The sequence below is a fragment of the Pelobates fuscus genome, chromosome 7 (genome assembly GCF_036172605.1).
Source record: "Pelobates fuscus isolate aPelFus1 chromosome 7, aPelFus1.pri, whole genome shotgun sequence".
Taxonomy (NCBI): Eukaryota; Metazoa; Chordata; class Amphibia; order Anura; family Pelobatidae; genus Pelobates; species Pelobates fuscus.
The window spans coordinates 47040239-47065727 of NC_086323.1; the positions used below are offsets into that span (position 1 = coordinate 47040239).

General features: G+C 42.4%; 1 protein-coding gene across 1 annotated transcript in view; it reads right to left on the reverse strand.

The window, feature by feature from the left end:
* GLIS1 (GLIS family zinc finger 1) overlaps positions 1 to 18048 on the reverse strand; it is a 77225-nt gene extending 59177 nt beyond the window's left edge. Inside the window, exons 1-3 of the mRNA XM_063428094.1 lie at positions 18011 to 18048; positions 3101 to 3278; positions 550 to 1483 (exon numbers count right to left, since the gene is read on the reverse strand). Of these exons, the coding sequence (XP_063284164.1) occupies positions 550 to 1483; positions 3101 to 3278; positions 18011 to 18026 (1128 nt within the window). The 5' untranslated portion in view covers positions 18027 to 18048. The remainder of the gene's footprint in view (positions 1 to 549; positions 1484 to 3100; positions 3279 to 18010) is intronic.
* Positions 18049 to 25489: the final 7441 nt, after the last annotated feature.

Genomic DNA, 25489 nt, shown 5'->3' on the forward strand with positions numbered 1-25489 from the left:
GGCGGCTGGTTACAGTAAACAGAGGCTCCTGTACCGCGGTCCTCGCCGCCCATCCACGCTACATTGAGTGACTGGCAAGAGGAAGCGCAGTGCGCTTCCCTCCTGTCGGTCACTTAAATCTGGTGCCCCCCAGGCCAGTGCATCCTAGGCAACTACCTAAGTTGCCTATAGGACGCACTGGCCCTGCTCTACTGCTAATACCTCTCCCTATACAACCAAGCATTCTGCTAGCATTTCCTGCTGCTCTATTACATTGTCTGCCTACCTTTAAGTCATCTGAAATAATTACCCCTAAATCCCTTTCCTCAGATGTTGAGGTTAGGACTCTATCAAATATTCTGTACTCTGCCCTTGGGTTTTTACGTCCAAGATGCATTATCTTGCACTTATCCACATTAAATGTCAGCTGCCACAACTCTGACCATTTTTCTCTGCCACAACTCTGACCATTAGTCGGTTTATCATTACTTTTCCCATTCTCAATTCATTACCAGTCTAAGCCAGAGACTGGAAGTATTTACATACACGCTTCAGAAGCAAGTCACTCACCATGCATTTGTTGGGTTTCTCCCCAGAGTGCACTCTCATGTGAATGAGCAGTTTGTATCGTGCATTGAAAGGTTTGTACCGTCTTGTGCAGCCAGTCCAGAAACACGTAAAATCCTCTCCCGTACGCTGGTCAATGTGGGACTTCTCGATGTGCCTAACTAGCTCCTCTTGCTGCTCATAAAAGGCACTGCAGTCTATCCAGCGACATAGTTGCTTCCTTACTCCTGAGCCAAGTTTGTCTTGCTCTTCACTTGGCACCGTCTTAGGGGACATAGCGAGTGGAAGACGGAGAACATAAGGAGGAAGCAAATCTTGGTGGAAATTGTCCTGTGGCTCTTGTTTCAGAAAACTTAGTTTACTGCAGTCAGCAGAGGTGGAGCTGATGAGGTTAACTGAGCTGCTTTCTGAGCATGGTACGGTCACCTGCTCAGAAGGACTGTCCTCACATTCATCTGAGAGGGGTGGAAAGCACAGGGCAGAGGAGGGCAGGCCACACTGATCTTCTGACTGGGGTGTTTTTGTGGGATTTGAATCAGTGATCTCTCCAGGGTGAGAGAATATTCTTGGTGGGGATACACAAAGTCCATTAATACAGGAAGGAAGAGATTTTTGCAAAATTCCCACTATTTCAACTCCTTCGTTGGAAGAGGAACACCTCCTTTTCCCATTACTAGACTGATATCTGTCTGGAGAATGGTTACTGTTGCCTAGCTGTGTCCCTTGGAAAGGGCTGTCTAAAAAGTATGATGACAGACAGTTCTTGAATCCATTGTGTGACACGGCTGTGTCAGAGAGCAGAATTGACTTTAGCTCGGGGCCGTCTGAGTGGATCTGACGACCTGGGGTTGACAGGTGAGAGAATTTGCAGGGATTCTCTTGTTTGATGCGATCTCTCTGGTGAGCTCCATTCAGGCACAGCGAGGAATTATGAAACCTACAGGAAGAGAGAGGAAGTGAATAACCAAAATAGATGACAAAACAGAGAGGGACAGAGGTAAAATTTAGTGGGCAACCGTGGGTGAAGTATTTATTGTAGACCAAGGTGTATTTTACACCAAGCATTAAAGACTCTTGGTATCCAGCTATAGCCCTCCAGCTTTTTTTGGACTCTAATTCCCATAATTCTCTGCAAGTAGCAAACACAGACACTCAGGATTCTACACATTGCTATGCACATAAATATGACTTATCTTTCATCATACTAAAATGCAGTCTGGGATCATACTGCTTTACATTGTAATGGCATTGCACAGCTGTGTATGACACCTATCAGAATTTTACTCATTAGTTTCTGTATACATATATCTTAACATCAGGCAGTAAAGGAAGGATGTATACTAATAATCATGGTCTGATGTTCACTATAAACCTATTTCACTGCTGATAACACACAATGCTAGACAGACTGAATTTTTAGGATTTCCTTTTGTAATTTAAAGTTTATTTACTTTTTTCAGAGGTATGTAACATTGGGAAGGGTTAGGGATACAGAAAAGAAATGGGGTGGGTGGATGGGGGAAAAGTTGTTTAGGATTTCTACGGAAATATTAAAAAATTTTAAAGATACTTTTTGCCTTATGTGTGCAATTTAGTAAATGTAGGTTAGCCGACTTTTAAAAACTGCACAAGCTAAATGGTGACTTGAAGCATCCCTGGATACAATAACCCAGATGAGTCTGTATCAGCTAGCTCTATACAATGAGACATGACTTTAAGATATGGCCAATTTGGCCAGAACAAGACCAGGCTGTGTGACCGTGACAATAGACTTGTTCCTAACGAGCATGTTTCCTTCTCCTGGGAAAAACATTAGGGATCAGGTTGAGAGAGGTCGGATTTCTAAAGTACGAGCATCTCTCATCCCTTCATTATAGGAATCACAATAAGGTAACGAATATCCACGATCACCCTTGACCTCTTCTTTGTATTTATCCTCCTAATTACCTTTGTTTTATAATTGCCCTCAATGACAGAAAATGAAGCTAATTATTAACACACATCACTCATCTTGAAAGGGAGGGGAGAGAAGCTGAACGATTAACCCAATCCACGATGGGAAAATTAGCATCAACCTGCGTTACTACACAATCGGAACTCACAATACACCACTTGGATAGTCAATGAGTCGAAAAATGCCTTTTACTTTTGATATTGAAAAAGAAAAAAAATGGATAAACTTCACAGAGAAAAAGAAAAGTTATAAAGTACAGGGGGGGAAAATCCATCTTAACTCCAAAACCAGAGATTTATTTTTTATGTTTTATCCCAATACTACAAGTCATTTAATTGCAGGCTGCATTTCTGATTTTTCTTTAAAATGACAGGTGCCTCTGAAAAGTAAATTAAACTGCACTTTGGGACTTAGGGCTCTCAAGGGATTAGCTATTTTTTCTTGTACAGTGATAGTAAACCCTTGCACTGTCTAAACATTGACTGAGCTGGGAAGTATAGTCCATGCACTACTTTAGCCTTAACTGATCTAAAGTAACAAAACATTTAGGAGTTTAATGTATTTTGTATTAATATCCGAGTGTCTACGTGTATACATTACCTGGCATCAGCTGGCACAGGTCCCAACACCGTTTCATAATCTTCACCAAGTGCTCCTGATGGATCACAATGTCCAAGATGGCAGAGGAGGCTCCTTCTGCCCTCAAGGGCTTCCGTGACCACACCGTCAACTCCCATCATGCTTTTCTTCACGGTATATTGAGTGTATCCTCCATTCACTGGAAAAGAGAGAAAATAGGCAAACGGTGTATGTAAATTATCTAGTATTGTAGTTCTTACAAATAAATATAATTTTGAAAAATTGTAACCAGGAAGTGTCCTTCAGAATACTCCTTAAAACATGGCAGGTCTAAAACATTTTGACGTAGGCCCCTCCTAGGATGAAAAGTCTGTTGGTACCATGATTCACAGTGCTGCTACTTATACTCACTAGCCTTAGCTTTCATTGGATGGCTGTATTTGCCACCAGTTCTCTCAGAGTTGGCTCAATATGTTGTGTTTTGAGTCACCAGTTAATATTTATATAAAAGAGCCCATAACATATAGCTGGTGGTCACACTGGTCCCAGCTAGACACAGTCCAGTGTTAGATGTCCAGCCACAGCTGTAAGTGTGACACATTGTATCCTGCTGCTTTAACACTGTGTGTACTGTGTGCTGAAATCTAATAGTGAGTTAGGAGTAGCTGACATATTTGGACTTAATCCATATCTTGATGCTTTAACCATGTGCACTGTGTGTGCTGAGAGCTAATGGAGTAGCAGAGTAGCACTGTGTGCTGAGAGCTAATGGAGTAGGAGAGTAGCACTGTGTGCTGAGAGCTAATGGGGTAGCAGAGTAGCACTGTGTGCTGAGAGCTAATGGGGTAGCAGAGTAGCACTGTGTGCTGAGAGCTAATGGAGTAGGAGAGTAGCACTGTGTGCTGAGAGCTAATGGAGTAGCAGAGTAGCACTGTGTGCTGAGAGCTAATGGAGTAGCAGAGTAGCACTGTGTGCTGAGAGCTAATGGGGTAGCAGAGTAGCACTGTGTGCTGAGAGCTAATGGGGTAGCAGTGTAGCACTGTGTGCTGAGAGCTAATGGAGTAGCAGAGTAGTACTGTGTGCTGAGAGCTAATGGAGTAGCAGAGTAGCACTGTGTGCTGAGAGCTAATGGGGTAGCAGAGTAACACTGTGTGCTGAGAGCTAATGGGGTAGCAGAGTAGCACTGTGTGCTGAGAGCTAATGGGGTAGCAGAGTAGCACTGTGTGTGCGGAGGGCTAATGGAGTAGGAGAGTAGCACTGTGTGCTGTGAGCTAATGGAGTAGCAGACTAGCACTGTGTGCTGAGAGCTAATGGGGTAGCAGAGTAGCACTGTGTGCTGAGAGCTAATGGGGTAGCAGAGTAGCACTGTGTACTGAGAGCTAATGGGGTAGCAGAGTAGTACTGTGTGCTGAGAGCTAACATGGTAACAGAGTAGTACTGTGTGCTGAGAGCTAACATGGTAACAGAGTAGCACTGTGTGCTGAGAGCTAATGGAGTAGCAGAGTAGCACTGTGTGCTGAGAGCTAGTGGAATAGCAGAGTAGCACTGTTTGCTGAGAGATTATGGGGTAGCAGAGTAGCACTATGTGCTGAGAGCTAATGGGGTAGCAGAGTAGTACTGTGTGCTGAGAGCTAACATGGTAACAGAGTAGTACTGTGTGCTGAGAGCTAATGGAGTAGCACTGTGTGCTGAGAGCTAGTGGAATAGCAGAGTAGCACTGTTTGCTGAGAGATTATGGGGTAGCAGAGTAGCACTATGTGCTGATAGCTAATGGGGTAGCAGAGTAGCACTGTGTGTGCTGAGAGCTAATGGGGTAGCAGAGTAGTACTGTGTGCTGAGAGCTAATGGGGTAGCAGAGCAACACTGTGTGCTGAGAGCTAATGGAGTAGCACTGTGTGTTGAGCGCTAACGTGGTAGCAGAGTAGTACTGTGTGCTGAGAGCTAGTGGAGTAGCAGAGTAGCACTGTGTGCTGAGAGCTAACAGAGTAGCAGTGTGCGCTGAGAGCTAATGGAGTAGCGCTGTGTGCTGAGAGCTAATGGAGTAGCAGAGTAGCACTGTGTGCTGAGAGCTAATGGAGTAGCACTGTGTGCTGAGAGCTAGTGGAATAGCAGAGTAGCACTGTTTGCTGAGAGATTATGGAGTAGCAGAGTAGCACTGTGTGCTGAGAGCTAATGGAGTAGCAGAGTAGCACTGTGTGCTGAGAGCTAGTGGAATAGCAGAGTAGCACTGTTTGCTGAGAGATTATGGAGTAGCAGAGTAGCACTGTGTGCTGAGAGCTAATGGAGTAGCAGAGTAGCGCTGTGTGCTGAGAGCTAGTGGAATAGCAGAGTAGCACTGTTTGCTGAGAGATTATGGAGTAGCAGAGTAACGCTATGTGCTGAGAGCTAATGGAATAACAGAGGTTGGAGGTCCTCACACTTTGCATGAGGATGTCGAACGTCTTCGAATTCTTCATAGGAAAGCATTGATTCAATACTATCCAATGGAGAAGTTTTTAGCGAGTGCCACGGATGCAAATTAGTTGCCACCATCACCTTGACGTCATGGGAGTTGGAGACCTAGCCAGTGCTGGAAAGAGGTAAGTAAAATAGCGGTTTTAACCCTTTCATCGTCAGAGGTTGGGGGGGACCCATAAAGTTAGGGCTTTGTGTTCCTAATGCTGTAGTGATCCTTTAATGAAGCAGAGTGCTAAGATACATTATATCTTGGTACTTAATTACAACAAGCCATGCAAGTAAGCCAACCATTGAAGCCTAGACTGACAAAGTTTATTTAACTGACTGCGTTATCCAGCCCTCTCCTAAACCAGTATGCATTCACTATATGTTAAAGCAGTCATTGTGAGAATACTTGCTCTAGTGACCTAGTCCATCAGGCCACTAAATGATTATGGGAGCTAAAGTTCCACAACAGCTGGAGAGTTGTTTGTTACCTTCTAGGAGGCTGTTGAAAATAACAATATCCCAACAAACAAATGAGGTTGCATCACAAAACGGCAAAAAATGTTGGGTGGTTTCACCCTCCTCTTCTATCTTTAGTTCCTAGGTCTCCTATCTGCCTATCTCTATTTCTGTGTAAGCTGTTAAACTACAGTTTCTCTGTGTAGTCTATTTCACAGGATTCCTCCTGGAAGATTAGATGCACCATATTTAAACCTTGGTGATATAATGAAATTCATCCTTCTGCCATTGTGAAGACTTGACATGTTGAGTACCATGCAACATGCATTACAGAGAGAGAAAGGGAGATTAGTGGATCCTTTTATGAGCAGCTATGGGGCTGCAGTCCGCATGACAGCTGCTAAACGAGTAAAAAGCCAAGAGGTTGTAATTATCCATGTAAACACAGCGCTAAGAGATTACACCCCAAGGGTAACATTATCCAAATTAGAAAAAAAATGCCTATTATTAATCAGGGTCAAAGCCTGTGCTAAAGCAGATATGTTTCTGCTAGACCTAGTCGCGGGTTTGAGGGAACATTAAAACAAACTACGGAATGACTTATTCCTTAGCTGTTCTTAAGATACAAGCCCCATCACCCTTTGTCCACTGTCCAATGGAGGGGAGCTATACACCACTAAGGCCAACTCTTGGCATTGGCATAGACCTTAGCATGTGACTTTACATTAATAAATGGAAACCCATTTCATGACGTTTTTGATAAATGGAAAAATCTCAGTCACTTACTGTGATAAGTCAAGCAGATTCATTGGACACTGCAACGTTTTGACCTGTACCCATGTCTTTATCAAGCTTGATATAGACCTGGGTACAGGTTGAAACGTTGTGGTGTCCAATAAATTTTCTTGACTTATCACAGCAAGTGCATGAGATTTTTCTATTTATACTTGTATTTATGGGATATGGTGGCTCATACTCAGTTAGCACCCGTGTATTTTTATGATTGAGTGCAGTCCCCTTTATCCTTGGAATTAAGTTTTTGATAAACAGTTCTTGAGCTTCAAAAGACAGTGTTGAACTCAGTAGTAGGGAATGCTGCACTCAATATTCTCTGCACACTGTACCATGCCCTGTGAGCCAATTTATTCTAGCGTTAGTGGTTCCTACACAATCACACGCCAGTCAACTCTAGCAAGGCAGGAATGTGACCAACGGGCTTGTTGGAAAGGTGGCCTCCTATACACTAAACATTAGAAGTCAATGATCTTTGTAGTATGGGTCCTTCTAACGCCAATGTTGGTCTGCGGAGACTGCATGGTTGTGTGCTTGATTTTATTTTTTTTACACTGGTAATAATGGGTGTGGGTGGAATGACAAAATGTGCTAATTAGAAGAGGTGATGTCATACTTTTGGCCACCAAGTACGTGCATTAAGTGAAAAATGAACAGAGATGTTTTGTATGCTTTGCTGTGGTGTGATGTCAGGTTTATTTTTAATGACGGGACCGTTAATTTTATGTCGTTATACAGAGCATTGTAAGAGTTTAATTATGCTTCTAGAGTGTGTTCACTAAATGTACTAATGCACATTTTATATTCAATTATCTTTTAAAACCACTTAAAATATATATTTGTGGGTTTTTGAAAACTGCCTAATAAGTAAATTCTAGTAATCGTAAATTAAATGCATTTAAAAATGTATTTTTATATACAAATAAAATGGTCACCTGAAGCAAGGGGATTTCAGAGACACTCATAAGTAAGTGATAAAGAGCCAATGGACCCACTGTCATGACTTAACCCCTTAACCCCTTAAGGACACATGACATGTGTGACATGTCATGATTCCCTTTTATTCCAGAAGTTTGGTCCTTAAGGGGTTAAGGACCAAACTTCTGGAATAAAAGGGAATCATGACATGTCACACATGTCATGTGTCCTTAAGGGCTTAAAGGAAAACTCCAAGCACTATAACTAAAACAGAATATTGTAGTGGTTTTGGTGCCAGGTGTGTCCTTGCTTCCCCACCATTTTCAGTAAGCAGATCATTTAATGGTTTGACTGCACACCTGGGATCCACCATTCACCGCCTCCCTTACAGGTACAGGAGAGCTAAAAGCTCTATGTCTGAGCAGGAGGGCTCATTAAAGCTATTGGAAACTCCTGCTTAGAAGCTTTTAATTGTCTGTAGTGGAGGTGTGGACAAGCACCCAATGGATCCCAGGTAAGAATGGGGGGCACCAGAACACTCCTGGTAAAATAAGCACTACAGTGCGCTGTAGTGGTTAATGTGCTTAGAGCAATGGTTTCCAAACCAGTCCTCAGGACCCAGCAACAGTCCAGGTTTTGTCAGTACCATCGTTGCAATAAAAAAAGGAAAAATACATAAATCCTGAATTGTTGGTGGGCCATGAGAACTGGTTTGGGAAACATTGGCTTAGAGTGTTCCTTTAAGACACTTCATGCTTACCACATCTTTGCTTTTAGATTGTATTGCATTACCCCCTCCCCTTGTATCCCTGGGCTGACTGGTCACTTCTTCCAAACACATAATAGTGCAATATCACGATAATAACAGGTAAACACAGCAAAGGGACACTTTGGAGGTTAACAGTATGTCCCCTTTGTTCTATTTTACAAAAGTGCCAATTTCAAGAAAAGCATTTTTATAAACCACCTTGGTAACACCTCCCAGCTCTCAATCAGAGCCTGGAAACTGTTCAGTATTATGTCCTAAGAGATATCGACTGTTGTAACAACGGCTGATACATGACATTCAATGGCAACACTGGAAACAAGCGCATTGTCTTTTAAAGTTCATCTTACGTGAAAGGACGGGTACATATAACAAATCATTTAACATCCACAACATGAGTTTCTAATACCTCCTAGGATCATAACCAGTATTTGGCTATGAATGGCTCAGCTGAAGATTACAGGAGTGGTAGTTTAAGGAAAACCTTTTTAAAATATTGAGAGGGGCAAATGCTGAGGCTACAATTTACGCTTCAGTTTTAAACTACAGTCACAATATTCTCTATAATTAGTGATGTTGCGAACATAAAATTTTCGGTTCGCGAACGGCGAACGCGAACTTCCGCAAACGTTCGCGAACCGGCGAACCGGGCGAACCGCCATAGACTTCAATGGGCAGGCGAATTTTAAAACCCACAGGGACTCTTTCTGGCCACAATAGTGATGGAAAAGTTGTTTCAAGGGGACTAACACCTGGACTGTGGCATGTCGGAGGGGGATCCATGGAAAAACTCCCATGGAAAATTACACAGTTGATGCAGAGTCTGGTTTTAATCCATAAAGGGCAGAAATCACCTAACATTCCTAAATCACAATGGATATGGATTGACACCTGACATGACATATTGACACCTTGACATATGGATTGACACCTGTCCTCAGAGACCCTGATACACACTGACACAGAGCAGAATAGGGACTGTTCCCTCTACATAGGGTCACTTGGCAGATATGGATTGACACCTGTCCTCAGGGACCCTGATACACACTGACACAGAGCAGAATAGGGACTGTTCCTCCTACATAGGGTCACTTGGCAGATATGGATTGACACCTGTCCTCAGAGACCCTGATACACATTGACACAGAGCAGAATAGGGACTGTTCCTCCTACATAGGGTCACTTGGCAGAGATGGATTGACACCTGTCCTCAGGGACCCTGATACACACTGACACAGAGCAGAATAGGGACTGTTCCCCCTACATAGGGTCACTTGGCAGATATGGATTGACACCTATCCTAATGATCCCTGATACACAGTGACACAGAGCAGAATAGGGACTGTTCCTCCTACATAGGGTCACTTGGCAGATATGGATTGACACCTGTCCTCAGAGACCCTGATACACACTGACACAGAGCAGAATAGGGACTGTTCCCCCTACCATAGGCGTGCGCACGGGGTGTGCCGGGTGTGCCTGGGCACACCCTAATCCCCGCGGCACGCCTATGGATTGAGTCCTGCAGGAACGGAGTTCCTGCACTTTTTTTGTGCAGGAACGCCGTTCCTGCAGGCACTCAGCGCCCCCCTTCCTCCCCCCATGTCCCCCCTGTCATGGATGGGAGGGGGGGGCAAGAGGTTATGGACCCCCCCCCCCCCCCGGTCGGCTCTCTCAATATCAGCCGCGGCGAGGGAGCTGTGAGCTCTCTGCTTCCTCTCGCCGCGCGCTGCTTGCTGATGCTGGGAGCCGGAATATGACGTCATATTCCGGCTCCCAGCTACAGCAGACAGCCCGCGCGGCGAGAGGGAGCAGAGAGCTCACAGCTCCCTCGCCGCGGCTGATATTGAGAGAGCCGCCCGACCCACTGGACCCCAGGGACAAGTCCACGCCAGCACTCCAGGTAGGGAGGCTGGGTGGACATTTTTTTAATTAAAAAAAATAATAATTTGTGTGTGTGTGAATGTGTGTGTGTGTCTGTGACTGTGTTTGTGTGTGTGTGTGTCTGTGTGTGTGTGTCTGTTTGTGTGTGTGTGTGTCTGTTTGTGTGTGTGTGTGTGTGTGTCTTTGACTGTGTATGTGTGTGTGTCTGTGTGTGTGTATGTGAATGTGTGTGTGTGTGTCTGTGAATGTGTGTGTGTGTGTGAATGTGTGTGTGTATGTGAATATGTGTGTGTCTGTGAATGTGTGTGTGTGTGTGTGTGTGTGTGTCTGTGAATGTGTGTGTGTGTGTGTGTGTGTGTCTGTGAATGTGTGTGTGTGAGTGTATGTGTGTATGTGTGTCTGTGAATGTGTGTCTGTGAATGTGTATGTGTGTCAGTGTATGTGAATGTGTGTCTGTGAATGTATGAGTGTGTCTGTGAATGTGTGTGTCTATGAATGTATGAGTGTGTGTGTGTCTGTGAGTGTATGTGTGTGTGTTTGAGTATGCGTGTCAGTGTGTGTATATATATACATATATATATATATATATATATATATACATACACACACACACACACATATACATACACACACTGGAGTGTATATTATTTTTTTTGGGGGGGTGGGAATCTTGGTTCCCACACTTTATTCCCCAGGACTTTATTCTCCCCTGTTGGCTCACGCAGAACCGGCGCTGAGTGTCGGCTCTGCTCTAAGCCTCCATGGGCCGGCGGGGAGATCAAAGATCTACCTCACCGGCCCACAGCAGCATGAAGGGAGGCAGGAGAGGACCCGGGGAGCTCTAGACAGCAGCTCCGCCAGGTTCCTCTGGCGAGATCTGAGCGTTGCCGCGGCAACGCTCAGATCTCATGAGAGTTAACTCTAGCCCCGCAGGCTAGAGTTCACTCTCCACTGGACCACCAGGGATGGCACATGGCAGCAAGGATCCCCCCTCCCTACATAAGGTAAGAAGGGAGGGGGGATATTTACTAATCTGCCCCCACCTCCACAATCTGTCCAAACATACAGCACACACACACACACACAGCACCCACACACAAAAAGCACCTACAGACATACAGCACTCTCACACAAACAGCACACACACAGCACCCGCACCCAAACAGCACCCACACACATACAGTACACATACAGCACCCTCACACACACAGTACACTAACCGCACCCTCACAAACACACACAGCACCTTTACAAACACACAACACCCTCACACACAGCACACTAACAACACCCTCGCAAACACACACACACACACAAACAGCACCCCCAGAAATACATGACACCCACACACATCACACAAACAGCACCCTCACACACACAGCACCATCACACACACATCACACAAACAGCACCCTCACACACACAGCACCCTCACACAGCACACTAACAGGACCCTAACACACACACAAACACCCTCACACACAAACAGCACCCTCACACACACACACACACACACACAAACACCCTCACCCACATAGCACACTACCAGCACCCTCACACATACACACACACACACACACAGCAGCACCCTTACACACACCACCCTCACACAGCACACTAACAGCACACACACACACACACACACACAGCAGTGTATGTATATATGTGTGTGTGTGTGTATATATATATATATATATATATATATACATACATGCGGCGTGTGTTTGTGCTTTAGGGTGCACACCCTAATGCAATAGCCTGCGCACGCCTATGCCCCCTACATAGGGTCACTTGGCAGATATGGATTGACACCTGTCCTCAGGGACCCTGATACACACTGACACAGAGCAGAATAGGGACTGTTCCTCCTACGTAGGGTCACTTGGCAGATATGGATTGACACCTGTCCTCAGAGACCCTGATACACACTGACACAGAGCAGAATAGGGACTGTTCCTCCTACATAGGGTCACTTGGCAGATATGGATTGACACCTGTCCTCAGGGACCCTGATACACATTGACACAGAGCAGAATAGGGACTGTTCCTCCTTCAAGGGTGTTCTAAGCTAAAGCTCAATCTAAACGTTTAGATGACTGCCTGATTTCCCATCACAGATGCTGGCTAGGAATAACACTGTGCAAGACAAAGAGTGGGTCCAAGTGCCCATAGTGCAGTAAAGTGTCCCTAGTGAAGTGAAAAAGAGAATAACGAGCTGGCGCCCAAGAGAATAACGAGCTGGCGCCCTATCAGGGGACGTGTATATGGCATCGATTTTAGGAACCGGGAGATGGAAAAAGATGCTTGGTCGGTCCTCCTACTTCAAATTTGGGGCACTGCGCGTGCAATCTAATGTGCCACCAGATAGGAGTGGTGTGTTAAGTAGTACTATTCCTATCAGTTTAATCCCTGTTATGTGCCTTTTTTTTTGGGTTTGGTTTTTGAAGCCACAGTGCAGCACCAGAGGCCCGAAAAATTAGGCATGTACACATGCCTGAAAAATTAGGTATTGTTGCAGCCGCTGCTGTAGCAGCAGCCAGAAAAATTGATGTTTGTTTCCCAGGCAGAAAGTGCCCTAAAACATTGCGGCTTGAACCCTAGTTGGTGGCGGATAAGTCATGCAAGTCAACCGGCATTCAGAGCTAAAATACAGCAGCGTGTGGACCATTTTTAGCCCAAGGCAGCTCATCTCATCAGGCCTTTTTTAGTCGAATGTATCACCCACTGTCAGTCCCTTCGGGATCCATCCCTCATTCATCTTAATAAAGGTGAGGTAATCTAGACTTTTTTGACCTAGGCGACTTCTCTTCTCAATGACAAAACCTCCTGCTGCACTGAAGGTCCTTTCTGACAGGACACTTGAAGCGGGGCAGGCCAGAAGTTCTATCGCAAATTGGGATAGCTCAGGCCACAGGTCAAGCCTGCACACCCAGTAGTCAAGGGGTTCATCGCTCCTCAGAGTGTCGATATCTGCAGTTAAGGCGAGGTAGTCTGCTACCTGTCGGTCGAGTCGTTCTCTGAGGGTGGATCCCGAAGGGCTGTGGCGATGCGTAGGACTTAAAAAGCTCCGCATGTCCTCCATCAACAACACGTCTTTAAAGCGTCCTGTCCTTGCCGGCGTGGTCGTGGGAGGAGGAGGATTACTTTCACCTCTTCCCCTGTTAGATTCTCGTTGTGCTGTGACATCACCCTTTTAAGCTGTGTAAAGCATACTTTTTAATTTATTTTGCAAATGCTGCATCCTTTCCGACTTGTTGTAATTTGGTAACATTTCAATGTGCACTGGCAGAGGTTGGCAGAGTACACGCTGTAGGCCTGACACACCCGCTTGAAGACAACTAACTGCTATTCAATCTACAACAGTGAAAAAAGTTTTTTGTTTTTAAATGCACGCTATTGTGCCACCAGATATGAGTGGCACTGTGCACTGGCAGAGTACACGCTGTTGGCCTGACACACAGACGCTTGAAGACAACTAACTGCTATTCAATCTATAACAGTGAAAAAAGTTTTTTGTTTTTAAATGCACGCTATTGTGCCACCAGATATGACTGGCACTGTGCACTGGCAGAGTACACGCTGATGGCCTGACACACAGACGCTTGCAGACAACTAACTGCTAATTAATCTATTACAGTGAAAACATTTTTTGGGGGTTTTTAAATGCATGCTATTGTGACACCAGATATGAGTGGTGGCACTGGGCAAGTGGGCACAGTATCCACTGTGAGCCTGACACACAGACGCTTGCAGACAACTAACTGCTATTCAATCTATTACAGTGAAAAAAGTTTTTTGTTTTTAAATGCACGCTATTGTGCCACCAGATATGAGTGGCACTGTGCACTGGCAGAGTACACGCTGTTGGCCTGACACACAGACGCTTGCAGACAACTAACTGCTATTCAATCTATAACAGTGAAAAAAGTTTTTTGTTTTTAAATGCACGCTATTGTGCCACCAGATATGACTGGCACTGTGCACTGGCAGAGTACACGCTGATGGCCTGACACACAGACGCTTGCAGACAACTAACTGCTAATTAATCTATTACAGTGAAAATATTTTTGGGGGGTTTTTAAATGCATGCTATTGTGACACCAGATATGAGTGGTGGCACTGGGCAAGTGGGCACAGTATCCACTGTGAGCCTGACACACAGACGCTTGCAGACAACTAACTGCTATTCAATCTATTACAGTGAAAAAAGTTTTTTGTTTTTAAATGCACGCTATTGTGCCACCAGATATGAGTGGCACTGTGCACTGGCAGAGTACACGCTGTTGGCCTGACACACAGACACTTGCAGACAACTAACTGCTATTCAATCTATAACAGTGAAAAAAGATTTTTGTTTTTAAATGCACGCTATTGTGCCACCAGATATGAGTGGCACTGTGCACTGGCAGAGTACACGCTGTTGGCCTGACACACAGACGCTTGAAGACAACTAACTGCTATTCAATCTATAACAGTGAAAAAAGTTTTTTGTTTTTAAATGCACGCTATTGTGCCACCAGATATGACTGGCACTGTGCACTGGCAGAGTACACGCTGATGGCCTGACACACAGACGCTTGCAGACAACTAACTGCTAATTAATCTATTACAGTGAAAACATTTTTTGGGGGTTTTTAAATGCATGCTATTGTGACACCAGATATGAGTGGTGGCACTGGGCAAGTGGGCACAGTATCCACTGTGAGCCTGACACACAGACGCTTGCAGACAACTAACTGCTATTCAATCTATTACAGTGAAAAAAGTTTTTTGTTTTTAAATGCACGCTATTGTGCCACCAGATATGAGTGGCACTGTGCACTGGCAGAGTACACGCTGTTGGCCTGACACACAGACGCTTGCAGACAACTAACTGCTATTCAATCTATAACAGTGAAAAAAGTTTTTTGTTTTTAAATGCACGCTATTGTGCCACCAGATATGACTGGCACTGTGCACTGGCAGAGTACACGCTGATGGCCTGACACACAGACGCTTGCAGACAACTAACTGCTAATTAATCTATTACAGTGAAAATATTTTTGGGGGGTTTTTAAATGCATGCTATTGTGACACCAGATATGAGTGGTGGCACTGGGCAAGTGGGCACAGTATCCACTGTGAGCCTGACACACAGACGCTTGCAGACAACTAACTGCTATTCAATCTATTACAGTGAAAAAAGTTTTTTGTTTTTAAATGCACGCTATTGTGCCACCAGATATGAGTGGCACTGTGCACTGGCAGAGTACACGCTGTTGGCCTGACACACAGACACTTGCAGACAACTAACTGCTATTCAATCTATAACAGTGAAAAAAGATTTTTGTTTTTAAATGCACGCTATTGTGACACCAGATATGAGTGGCAATGTGCACTGGCAGAGGTTGGCAGAGTACATGCTGTTGGCCTGACACACAGACGCTTGCAGACAACTAACTGCTATTCAATCTATTACAGTGAAAAAACATGTTTTGTTTTTAAATGCAAGCTATTGTGACACCAGATATGAGTGGCACTGTGCACTGGCAGAGTACACGCTGTTGGCCTGACACACAGACCCTTGCAGACAACTAACTGCTATTCAATCTATAACATGTTTTGTTTTTAAATGCAAGCTATTGTGACACCAGATTTGAGTGGTGGCACTGGGCAAGTGGGCACAGTATCCACTGTGAGCCTGACACACAGACGCTTGCAGACAACTAACTGCTAATTAATCTATTACAGTGAAAAACATTTTTTTGTTTTTAAATGCAAGCTATTGTGACACCAGATATGAGTGGTGGCACTGGGCAAGTGGGCACAGTATCCACTGTGAGCCTGACACAGAAGCTGGTAGGCAGGCAGGAAACTGCAATTAGATTACACAAAAAAAAAGCAGACTGATGTTCTAGCCGTAAAAAGGGCCTTTTGGGGTGCTGTCCTTACAGCAGAGATCAGATGAGTCCTTCAGGACTGTAGTGTACACTGAATACACTAGCCTAGCTATACATTTCCCAATCAAATGAGCAGCAGCTACACTTTCCCTCCTCTATCTAAGAATGCAGCTTCAGAATGAATCTAAAATGGATGCTGGGAGGGGGTGGAAGGGTCTGGAAGGGAGGGTCTGCTGCTGATTGGCTTGAATGTGTCTGCTGACTGTGAGGCACAGGGTCAAAGTTTAGTCAATGATGATGAATAGGGGGCGGATCGAACCGCGCATGTGTTCGCCCGCCGTGGCGAACGCGAACACGCTATGTTCGCCGGGAACTATTCGCCAGCGAACAGTTCGGTACATCACTATCTATAATTTTGACACACAGACACAATCAGATACAGACAAACAGAATTAAAACGGACCATGCAAAAAAAAATACACAACAGGAGGGAAAGACCTATTACACAGAGAGAGAGAGACTTAAAAACATGCTTACAGGAATCGTATTCAATCTGCAAGGCCCTTTCCTTCCAAGCTCCTATCAAGGGAACCTTTTTTTTTTTAGTGGGTGAACTATTTTGCCCTTATACTAACAATTAGGAATATGTTTACAGCTTGGATTGGTACACTTTTTTCAAACTTGGTTAAAAAAGTGTCATAAATAGCCAGTGGTGATATTAACCCATTCACTAACCAAAATTCTGTACACTTGTCTTTCAGTAGGCATGCAAAGCAAAATTTAGCACTTAAAAGCTTACTTAGCAGCATTTATACTCCGGGAATGATTACCAGCTTGTAGAGAAAGGATTTTTTTTCCAGAAGCCCATTCGACCAGTTTAGTGTCTGCAAATGCTTTGAAAATGACAGCCCCCCCCCATTCAAAACAGTAAAGGTAATGTCAAAGATCACACAATTCCTAAAGTCAGCCTCTTAGCATTACATTAGGTGACAAAAATTGCTATAAAACATTTTGAATACCTATATTTTTATATATTTTATATATATATATATAGTTTAACTCTATTCGTTGTGCCATCAGGATCCTTACAGATACCTAAAAGCTGAGTATTTGACCATCTTTATTTTTGACACAACTACTGCATATAAGTAAACATTCTATCTTTGCGTTTATACCACTATTTCAGACCCTGTGTGAAATATTGCAATATAAGGATACTGTATATTGTCTAAAGCTTTTAATTTCCACAGTGAAGGATAAATGACTTAGAAATGGAAACTGTGTAAATGTTTTCATTTGTCTATACAGCAATCTATACAAGAAATTGATGTCTTATCATATGTTTATGTGCTTGCTATGCACCACATGTTTTAAAAAAAATATATATATTATTAAAATATTATCTTAAATAAAAATTGCTTGGTGGTGAAAGGGTTAACCAAAATGTTAACCAAACACTTCCAGCGAAGCAGAAATCCATTTTTTCTATACAAACTGTACCTCAAATTTATCAAAAACTCAAAAACACACAAGTCAAAGCATTTTAGTAAATTAATCTGAAAAAATATTGATATTTTCGACCACAGCTCTAAACCATAAAACATAGGGGTCAGCAGCGCCACCCCCTGGAGAAATGTGTCTTATTCCGTTTATGAATGGAACTGATAAATAACATTTTGGCTTTATTAAAAGAGGTATGTGATGCTTACTCTAAGACAATGTGCAGTGTATAACAGCGAAAGTAAATATATCCCATCACATGCCGTTATCATAACAAACATTGCAAATTACCTCTGTCACAGATCATTCCTCACAGAATGTTTAGCTCGCTTTAACAGGGCCTTCTTCGTCTTTTGTATCTATCAATATTTTGTATATTAATTACCTGTTGTCAAATATCCTCATTCTATCATTGTACAGCGCTGCGGAATACGTTGGTGCTATATAAATGTTAATAATAATCACAATCATACTTTACACCTTTAACATTCAATCATATTTTTTTTTGCCTAAAACATTGTGGATTAAATGTATAAGAAGTAAATCTGAAGCAAAGTGCTTAAATGGACAGTGTAAGCCCCCAAATCACTTCATCTTAATGAAGTAAATGTCAGGTAGGTGCTACCCTTGTATCTTGCAAATGAAAACATTTTCGCTTTCGAGACATGGCACTTTCTACATTTTGCAGTTTCCACACCTATTAGTAGCTACCATGCAGACAAGGCTCTAGGGATCCAACCGAAAAAACGAGATTCCATAACAGTATTGACTTGATGTCCGGCATCAGTATACAAAGTATGCCGACACAAGACGCTGTGTGTCCCCAGTGCTTCTCTATGAGAAACACTGTGTTCATTGCTTTTGACAGGGAAGCATTGGATTGGTGGACAACAGCCATTGTCATGAATGTTCCAAAATAGAAAGCCTTCATACTAGCCTTTGTATCAGGTTTCTACATTCATTTTAGCAGATGGCCATACTAGCACAGAGCAAATGTTATGTTGTATCAACCTCGTTTGGTATTACAAAAATAGTTTACCTTTCAGCACTGTCAACATGTTAACTCTTAATTCTGAAGCTTTATTTGTCTAAGCCCTGCCAGAAAGATCATTTCTCCACCAGACCACCTCAGATGTCTGGTAAAGAGGTAGAACTCATACTGTACCAACATTCAGATGGGAGATGACATGGTTCGCAGGCAGTAGAGAGAGAGGAGAAGAGACTCTGTCACAATTACAGACTATAGGTACAATCTGGGCTATTGGCATGTATCTGGAAGTTCCATACAATGTATGGGATTTTATTTTAGTATTGTATTTGCTGTTGAGGTGGACATTCACCTAACCACGAGCTGTGTAGAACAGACAATGAAATTGTAAATTTTGACCAAAATAGCAAAGCTAGACATTTATCTGAATTGGAAACATTTTCAAATTTAGCTATTTTGAATGAAAATTATGAATTCCCTGGTGAATTCTCTGGATTTAGTGAATAATCATGACAACCATCACATTTTCCATTCTACTGGTTTCTCGGAAATCTACATTCCCATACACACCAGCAGATTTCTTACAAATACTTATGATCAAGGTATTTGAGCATATATATCAATATAAACCTTTACTGTATGAATTAAAATCATGATTAAGAAGAATTGGGTGATAAATAACATTTAATATTTTATAATTTGCAGTATTTTTGTAGTAGATAAAAGGATAATGCACGAGTTTATATTTGTATCTTGTATATTTGCATCCTGCGTTTAAAATTAACTTTCGTAGCTAGGCATTTATTGTACCAAAATAATACACACAAAAAACTCTTCAAAGCAGAACAATTCCTTTCTCTAGCTTTCATATTTTTCCACGTTTAAGATAAATCTTATAATATTACCCATAGATAACGATCCCGATATAGGGTTCTTTACCTGATCAACAGAATGACATCATTAACTGGAACTGGAGATTTTACATTTTATTACTATTTCAAGGAAAATGTATCCCTGGGATGATTCTCCCATATCTATGTTTCTACCTAGAAATGAGACTAGACAGCAAGCGGTTTCCACATCTGAAAAGGCATGAAATTAAAAGCAGATGTAACAAGCTAAACTTTCTGCTACAAACCGTTTTCAGAATGTGACACTGCTACAGTACATGCAAGAGTTGCCAAGCCACAAAGCGCAATGAAGTCGAAAATCTCCGTCGTAGTTTTTTTTACTGGAGACATTTTAGAGCTGTAAATTACACAGAGCTTAAGTAGTTAATATAGTTTGGATGTTTTGATTCAGCAATCTCCCAAAAATGGTAAAACAATAAAACGCATATTCGTTTTGAGTGTCTCAAGCAAGAGAAAAATAGTTTCAAAGTGACAATAATTTGCCAGTTGTCTAGAATAGTGTGGAATTACCAATGCCATACAAAGTACTGTCTAGAGGCTAAAGATTGACACTACATAAAGCTTTGTCACAGCGTGTCTATTACTTGATGTGTCTCGCGTAATATCTGCGTTGGGTTTACAGTGTACTCTACCTTAATATTACTATTTATAAAGCGCCATCAAATTCCGCAGCGCTGTACAATAGGTGGACTAGCAGACAAGTATCTGCAGCAAAATGAGTTGCAGACACAGGAACCGAAGGTGTAGAGGGTCTTTCTAGAGGGAGTGGGGTAAAGTGGCACAAGAGGTAAGGTTAGGATGTGTTTAACAGTTTAATTGGTATGCTTTCCTAAAGAAGTGTTTTTTATTGATTTTCTGAAAGAACTGAGACTGGGTGAGAGTCTAACAGGGCAGGGAAGGGAGTTCCATAGGAACGGTGTAGTCTTAGAGAAGTCTTTGAGGAGGGCGTCAGAGGTGCGCGTATGAACAGAGAATAGACACAGATCTTCGGCAGAGTGAAGGGGCTTGGACAGGACATGTTTGTGTATTGGCGAGGATAGGTAGGTAGGAGCAGCGTTATGTAGAGATTTGGAAGCAAGCACAAGAATTTTAAATTGAGCCCTAAATCTTACGAGAAGCCAGTGTAAGTACTGACAGAGGTGGTCGGACAGGAAGATTAGCCTTGCCTCTGCATTCATTATAGACTGTAACTGGGCTACCTGGGAGCATGCAAGACCACTGTGAAGCGGATTGCAGTATTGAAGGCGAGTAATGATAGGGACAAGTCAAACAGGGGGCATGGACCAGCACCTTACTAGCATCCGGCTTTAGATAGGGGTGGAAGTGATCTATGTTTTTGAGATGGCATGATTTGGTGAGTGACTGGATATGAGGGATGGAGGAGAGGTAGTAGAAGAAAACACCAAGGCAGCGAGCCTGCAAAGTAGAACTGATGGTAGTGCCATTGACTTGGAGGGAGGCTGTGAAAAAAGAGGAAGTTACTCTACATATCAAATATTGGGACTATAGTGTACATTGAAAAAAGCAATAATTACTACAATCTCGGAGAAATAATGATCAAACACAGAGCCAGAAACTGCATCCTAGCAATAAAAATTAACCTATAAGGAAAACCACTTTTTAGTCATTGATACAAACCAGGCAGCCATATCAACAACAGACAAAAATTTCAACCCAGCAATGTAAACCAGTAAAATATGAACAGCAGCTGTAAACTAATGATACAGAGCAAACATCAATAACCTGAAACTGAGATCAGGAGAATTGAACAGCAAATGAGGCCCATCGACACACATAGTCATAGACAATCTACTCCACAGACAATCCATCAGCAGTGACGACAACTGGAAACCCCCATAACCAGTGACAATGACTGCATCCCAGGTGATAAACAAACCCTGGGCAACAGAGCTACTATTCAAAAAGAATATTATACAAGACTGTAAACTGTAGGTAGAGACCAAACAAATTGTAATAAAATATCTACACTACAGACTGACCTATTATCAGGAAGAACTGAAAGTCTAGACCTGAAGACAAACCAATGGTAGAATGGGCATGATAATTACAGTAATAGTTGTGTTACACTTTACAGAGTCATCCCATATGCAGGCAGTGGCTAGTTTGTTTAGTACTATAATATAGAACACGGGAGTTCGCTCTAAATTGAATAGATTACTTGCTTGGATACATGACTTCATTTTGTATAATAATAATAATTGTTAAGTTAATCGACAGTACTTGCTAGCCATCATAGTTGACTTGTACTCCTTCACACATACAAATATGACCCTCAAGGTCTGTAGTCATCTTCATATTCCATTTAGGCCAAGGTTTCTTCCACGAAACAGTTTGTACTGTACATTGTCCACTATTCAGATCACTTCTTCCATTAGTCTGAGTACTCCCAACTTATAATTGGGTGTGCCAAGATTTCTGTCAAAGCAAATTTTCTTCATGTGAGCATTTTCTTTCCAGTGGAAGAATTTAAAAGGGAAACAAATCTGAGCAGAGACTTCAGCCTTCCACCTTTTGTGCACAGACTCCATCCATGCACGACAGACATGGTTTGGAGAGAAGGTTAATTAATGGACCAGTTCATTTCTATTTTAAACTTGCCTTAATTGTTTTGTGTAGACGCTTACAGTTCTCCTACGTCTATGAAGTCCAATGCACTGTTTAGTTTTTTTGAGCTATGACTGCCTTGCATGCCTGTCTATGCCTGTCTAATTGGCTACATTAATGGTGAAAAAGTTTATTAAATGGTGCTACTCACCACTCCACCTCCTTTTTGTCCCCACACACCATCCGCTTTCTTGCTATGATCCTTTTTCGCCTTTGCATGCCTTGTCCTCCCTTCGATGTGTTTGCTTTGTTTTGGCATTTTGTTTTTCAGTTATTGTCTGGGCTAGCTCCTGGAGTAAATGGTAGCTCAAAGATTGGGAGATGGGGTTTCTGTCATGGGAGGCGAACAGGAACCGAACTTTCAGCCAGCAGTGGTTACTTCACTGGAACCGAACTTTCAGCCAGAAGTGGTTGCTTCATATGTTGTTTATGGTTGGTTTAAAATAAAGCTGTGGCCAAGCTATTTTCCCCTTCCTCATTGGTTACATTTCTATTTTTAGTGAGGAAATGGTTTGGGGGTGTGGTGATTTGGTTTTAAAGCATGTCTTGGTAGTCATGCATCCAGTAAGCTGCTGCCATGCAGCCCACCAACTTGGGGATCACACAATCTATGGCACCAGGAACCTATTGGATCTCCAGATTTGCCTTCTATCTCGAATCTCACTGTTTGCTTGCCTCTTCATAATTGAACCGATGACACTTGAATAATGACCCTGGAATGACATTTAAACTTCACTTTTCTGAATCATATAACTGTTCTCGATAATCGTTATTCAGGATTCTGAGCTCCATTTCGCTGATAATCAAGAATCAAGAACACCATGGCAAGGTATCAGAACCTTGAGCAGATATATCACAACCGCAAAAAAAACATGTAATTATCCCAGAGCAGATGATGTGTCAGTGGAAGACAATGGAGGACAAAGACAGTAATATCAAGAACATCCCACAAAGCAGAACATGCAGTGGCATCAGAACTTGGAGTGAGACTTTTACAGATATGATAAAACCAAGTATATTTAAAAAGATGTTAGAATCGAATGAAAACTATCAATGGATACAATTATTGGGTAAAACCCTGCTTTTATGTACAGTAAACATGGAGAGATGAACACATGGAGACAATTGGAACCATAACTAGAACACGGACAGACAAATATTGGAACATAGACTAAACATGAGCAAATTTTGGAACCAATAATTAAACAAAAGTAGATATCAAAACAAAGTGAAGAACATGAAGATACTGAGTCATAACAGAGAACAGATAGATAACAGAACTCAGAATGAGAATACATTGGAGCTAAAGTAAGAATGTGCTGTATCCAAGTGAAATACACTGACGACCATAAGACCAGGATCACTATGATGAGGAGGGAAGATAAGATGCTCAGATAAATTGAGTTTCAAAAAGCAGTAGGACATCCAATCAGAGATGGAAGAGAGGCAGCTGGTGACATGTTCTAGAACAGCAAAGGAGAGATCAGTGGAGGAGAGATATATCAGGGTGTCATCGGCATACAAGTGATAGTGGAATCCAAAGGAATGAATATGCTTGCCAAGAGAAGCAGTGTAAAGAGAAAACAAAAGAGGACCAAGAAAAGTGCCTTAGGAGACTCCAATTGAGACAGGACGAGGGGAGGAGGCGTTATTAGAAAATTAGACACTGAATGAACGTTGGGAGAGATAAGAAGAGAACCATGAGAGGACAGTGTCACAGAGACCGAGGTAAGAATTTGAAGAAGGAGGGCGTGATCAACAGTTCCAAGGCAGCAGAGAGGCCAAGAAGAATTCGTTTAGAGCAGTGGCTGATTTAGCTATGATTAGATTGTTACTTAATTTAATCAGAGCAGTCTCAGTAGAGTGGAGAGGGTGGAAGCCAGATTGAAGAGAGTTGAGGAGAGAGTTGGAATTAAGAAAGCAAGCCAGATAGGTAAAAACAAATTGTTCCAGAACATTTGCAGAGAAAGTGAGGAGGGATATGGGACTATAGTTGGAAAGGGAAGATGGGTCAAGAGATGGATTTTTAAGGACCAGTACAACATTCGCAAGTTTAAGGGGAGCTTAAGAGAGCAATTGAATATAGATAGAAGGAACCTGAACTCTATTGACCTTCAGCAACACCTTTAGCTGATGTCTATTCTGTGCTCTCGTCCATCCCTATCTTCTAATATTCCTCTCTGACTATCTCCTCGTATAAAGCTACCCTCACCTCTGCCCTGAATGCTGCTGCCCCGCTCCAAACATGCACCTCAAGGAAGTCAACCTGCCATCTGCAGAGATGCTCCCATTCAGCTGAACACTGCTGGAGGAAGTCCAGCACCTTGTAAGACTCTCTCCATTATAAATTCATCCTGCGTTCACAATGGATAATGCAAGAAAATTGTAAAGGATCAGAACAGCTACAGTCACTCCCCCCCCAATCTCCCTCCCAATGTATTATATTTATTTTATCTACTTATTTGGGGTAAGTTGTCCCCTTGATTAAAGGGGAAGGATATTTTTATTATTCAGATGGTTTTCATTGGCAGTCTGACTATTTGCATTTATGGCAGACTGGCTTTGGTTATGTTTTAATGAATGCAATTTATTTGAACAGTTTTAATGTAAAGCTGTTTATAAGTATTTCTGATGTTTTAAATACTTTGGAATTTATTTATTAAAGCCCCAAATAAAAATGCTACGGCCTTACCTAGTTAAATCTGTGTGTGTGCATATTCACTGTGTACGAGTCAATTATTGTATTATTATTGGCATAATGAACACAGAATTCACAAAGAAACAACCCATGGAACCCAGAGAAGATTACACAGAATAGAGTGCATCTGTTAAATTGTAAGTTCATATGGCCAGGGCCCTCTCCACCTCCTGTTTATGTATACAATAATTTGTTTGTGGTTATCTGTTTTATATCCCCATTGTAAAATTGCAGAGTGCTACAGAACACGTTGGCGCTATAAAAATGATGATAATAATAACATGCAGTAGACCCATTAGAATCCAGTGGAGATAATACGTGGATATTGGATAACAAAATGTGAAAATATTTCAAGCAGAGCTGAATTTGGAACCAAGCAGAGAATAATGAAGCCTAGATGGAACTTCAGGTATATTTGAATACAGTTTAAATCATGCAGAGACACCTAAATGTGGGTTTAAATCGTTGGATGTAAACCCAAACTTCAACTGAGGTATCCACTGCAAGCAAATTATGGGTTAAGCATTAATCTTTACATTTGCTTAAAT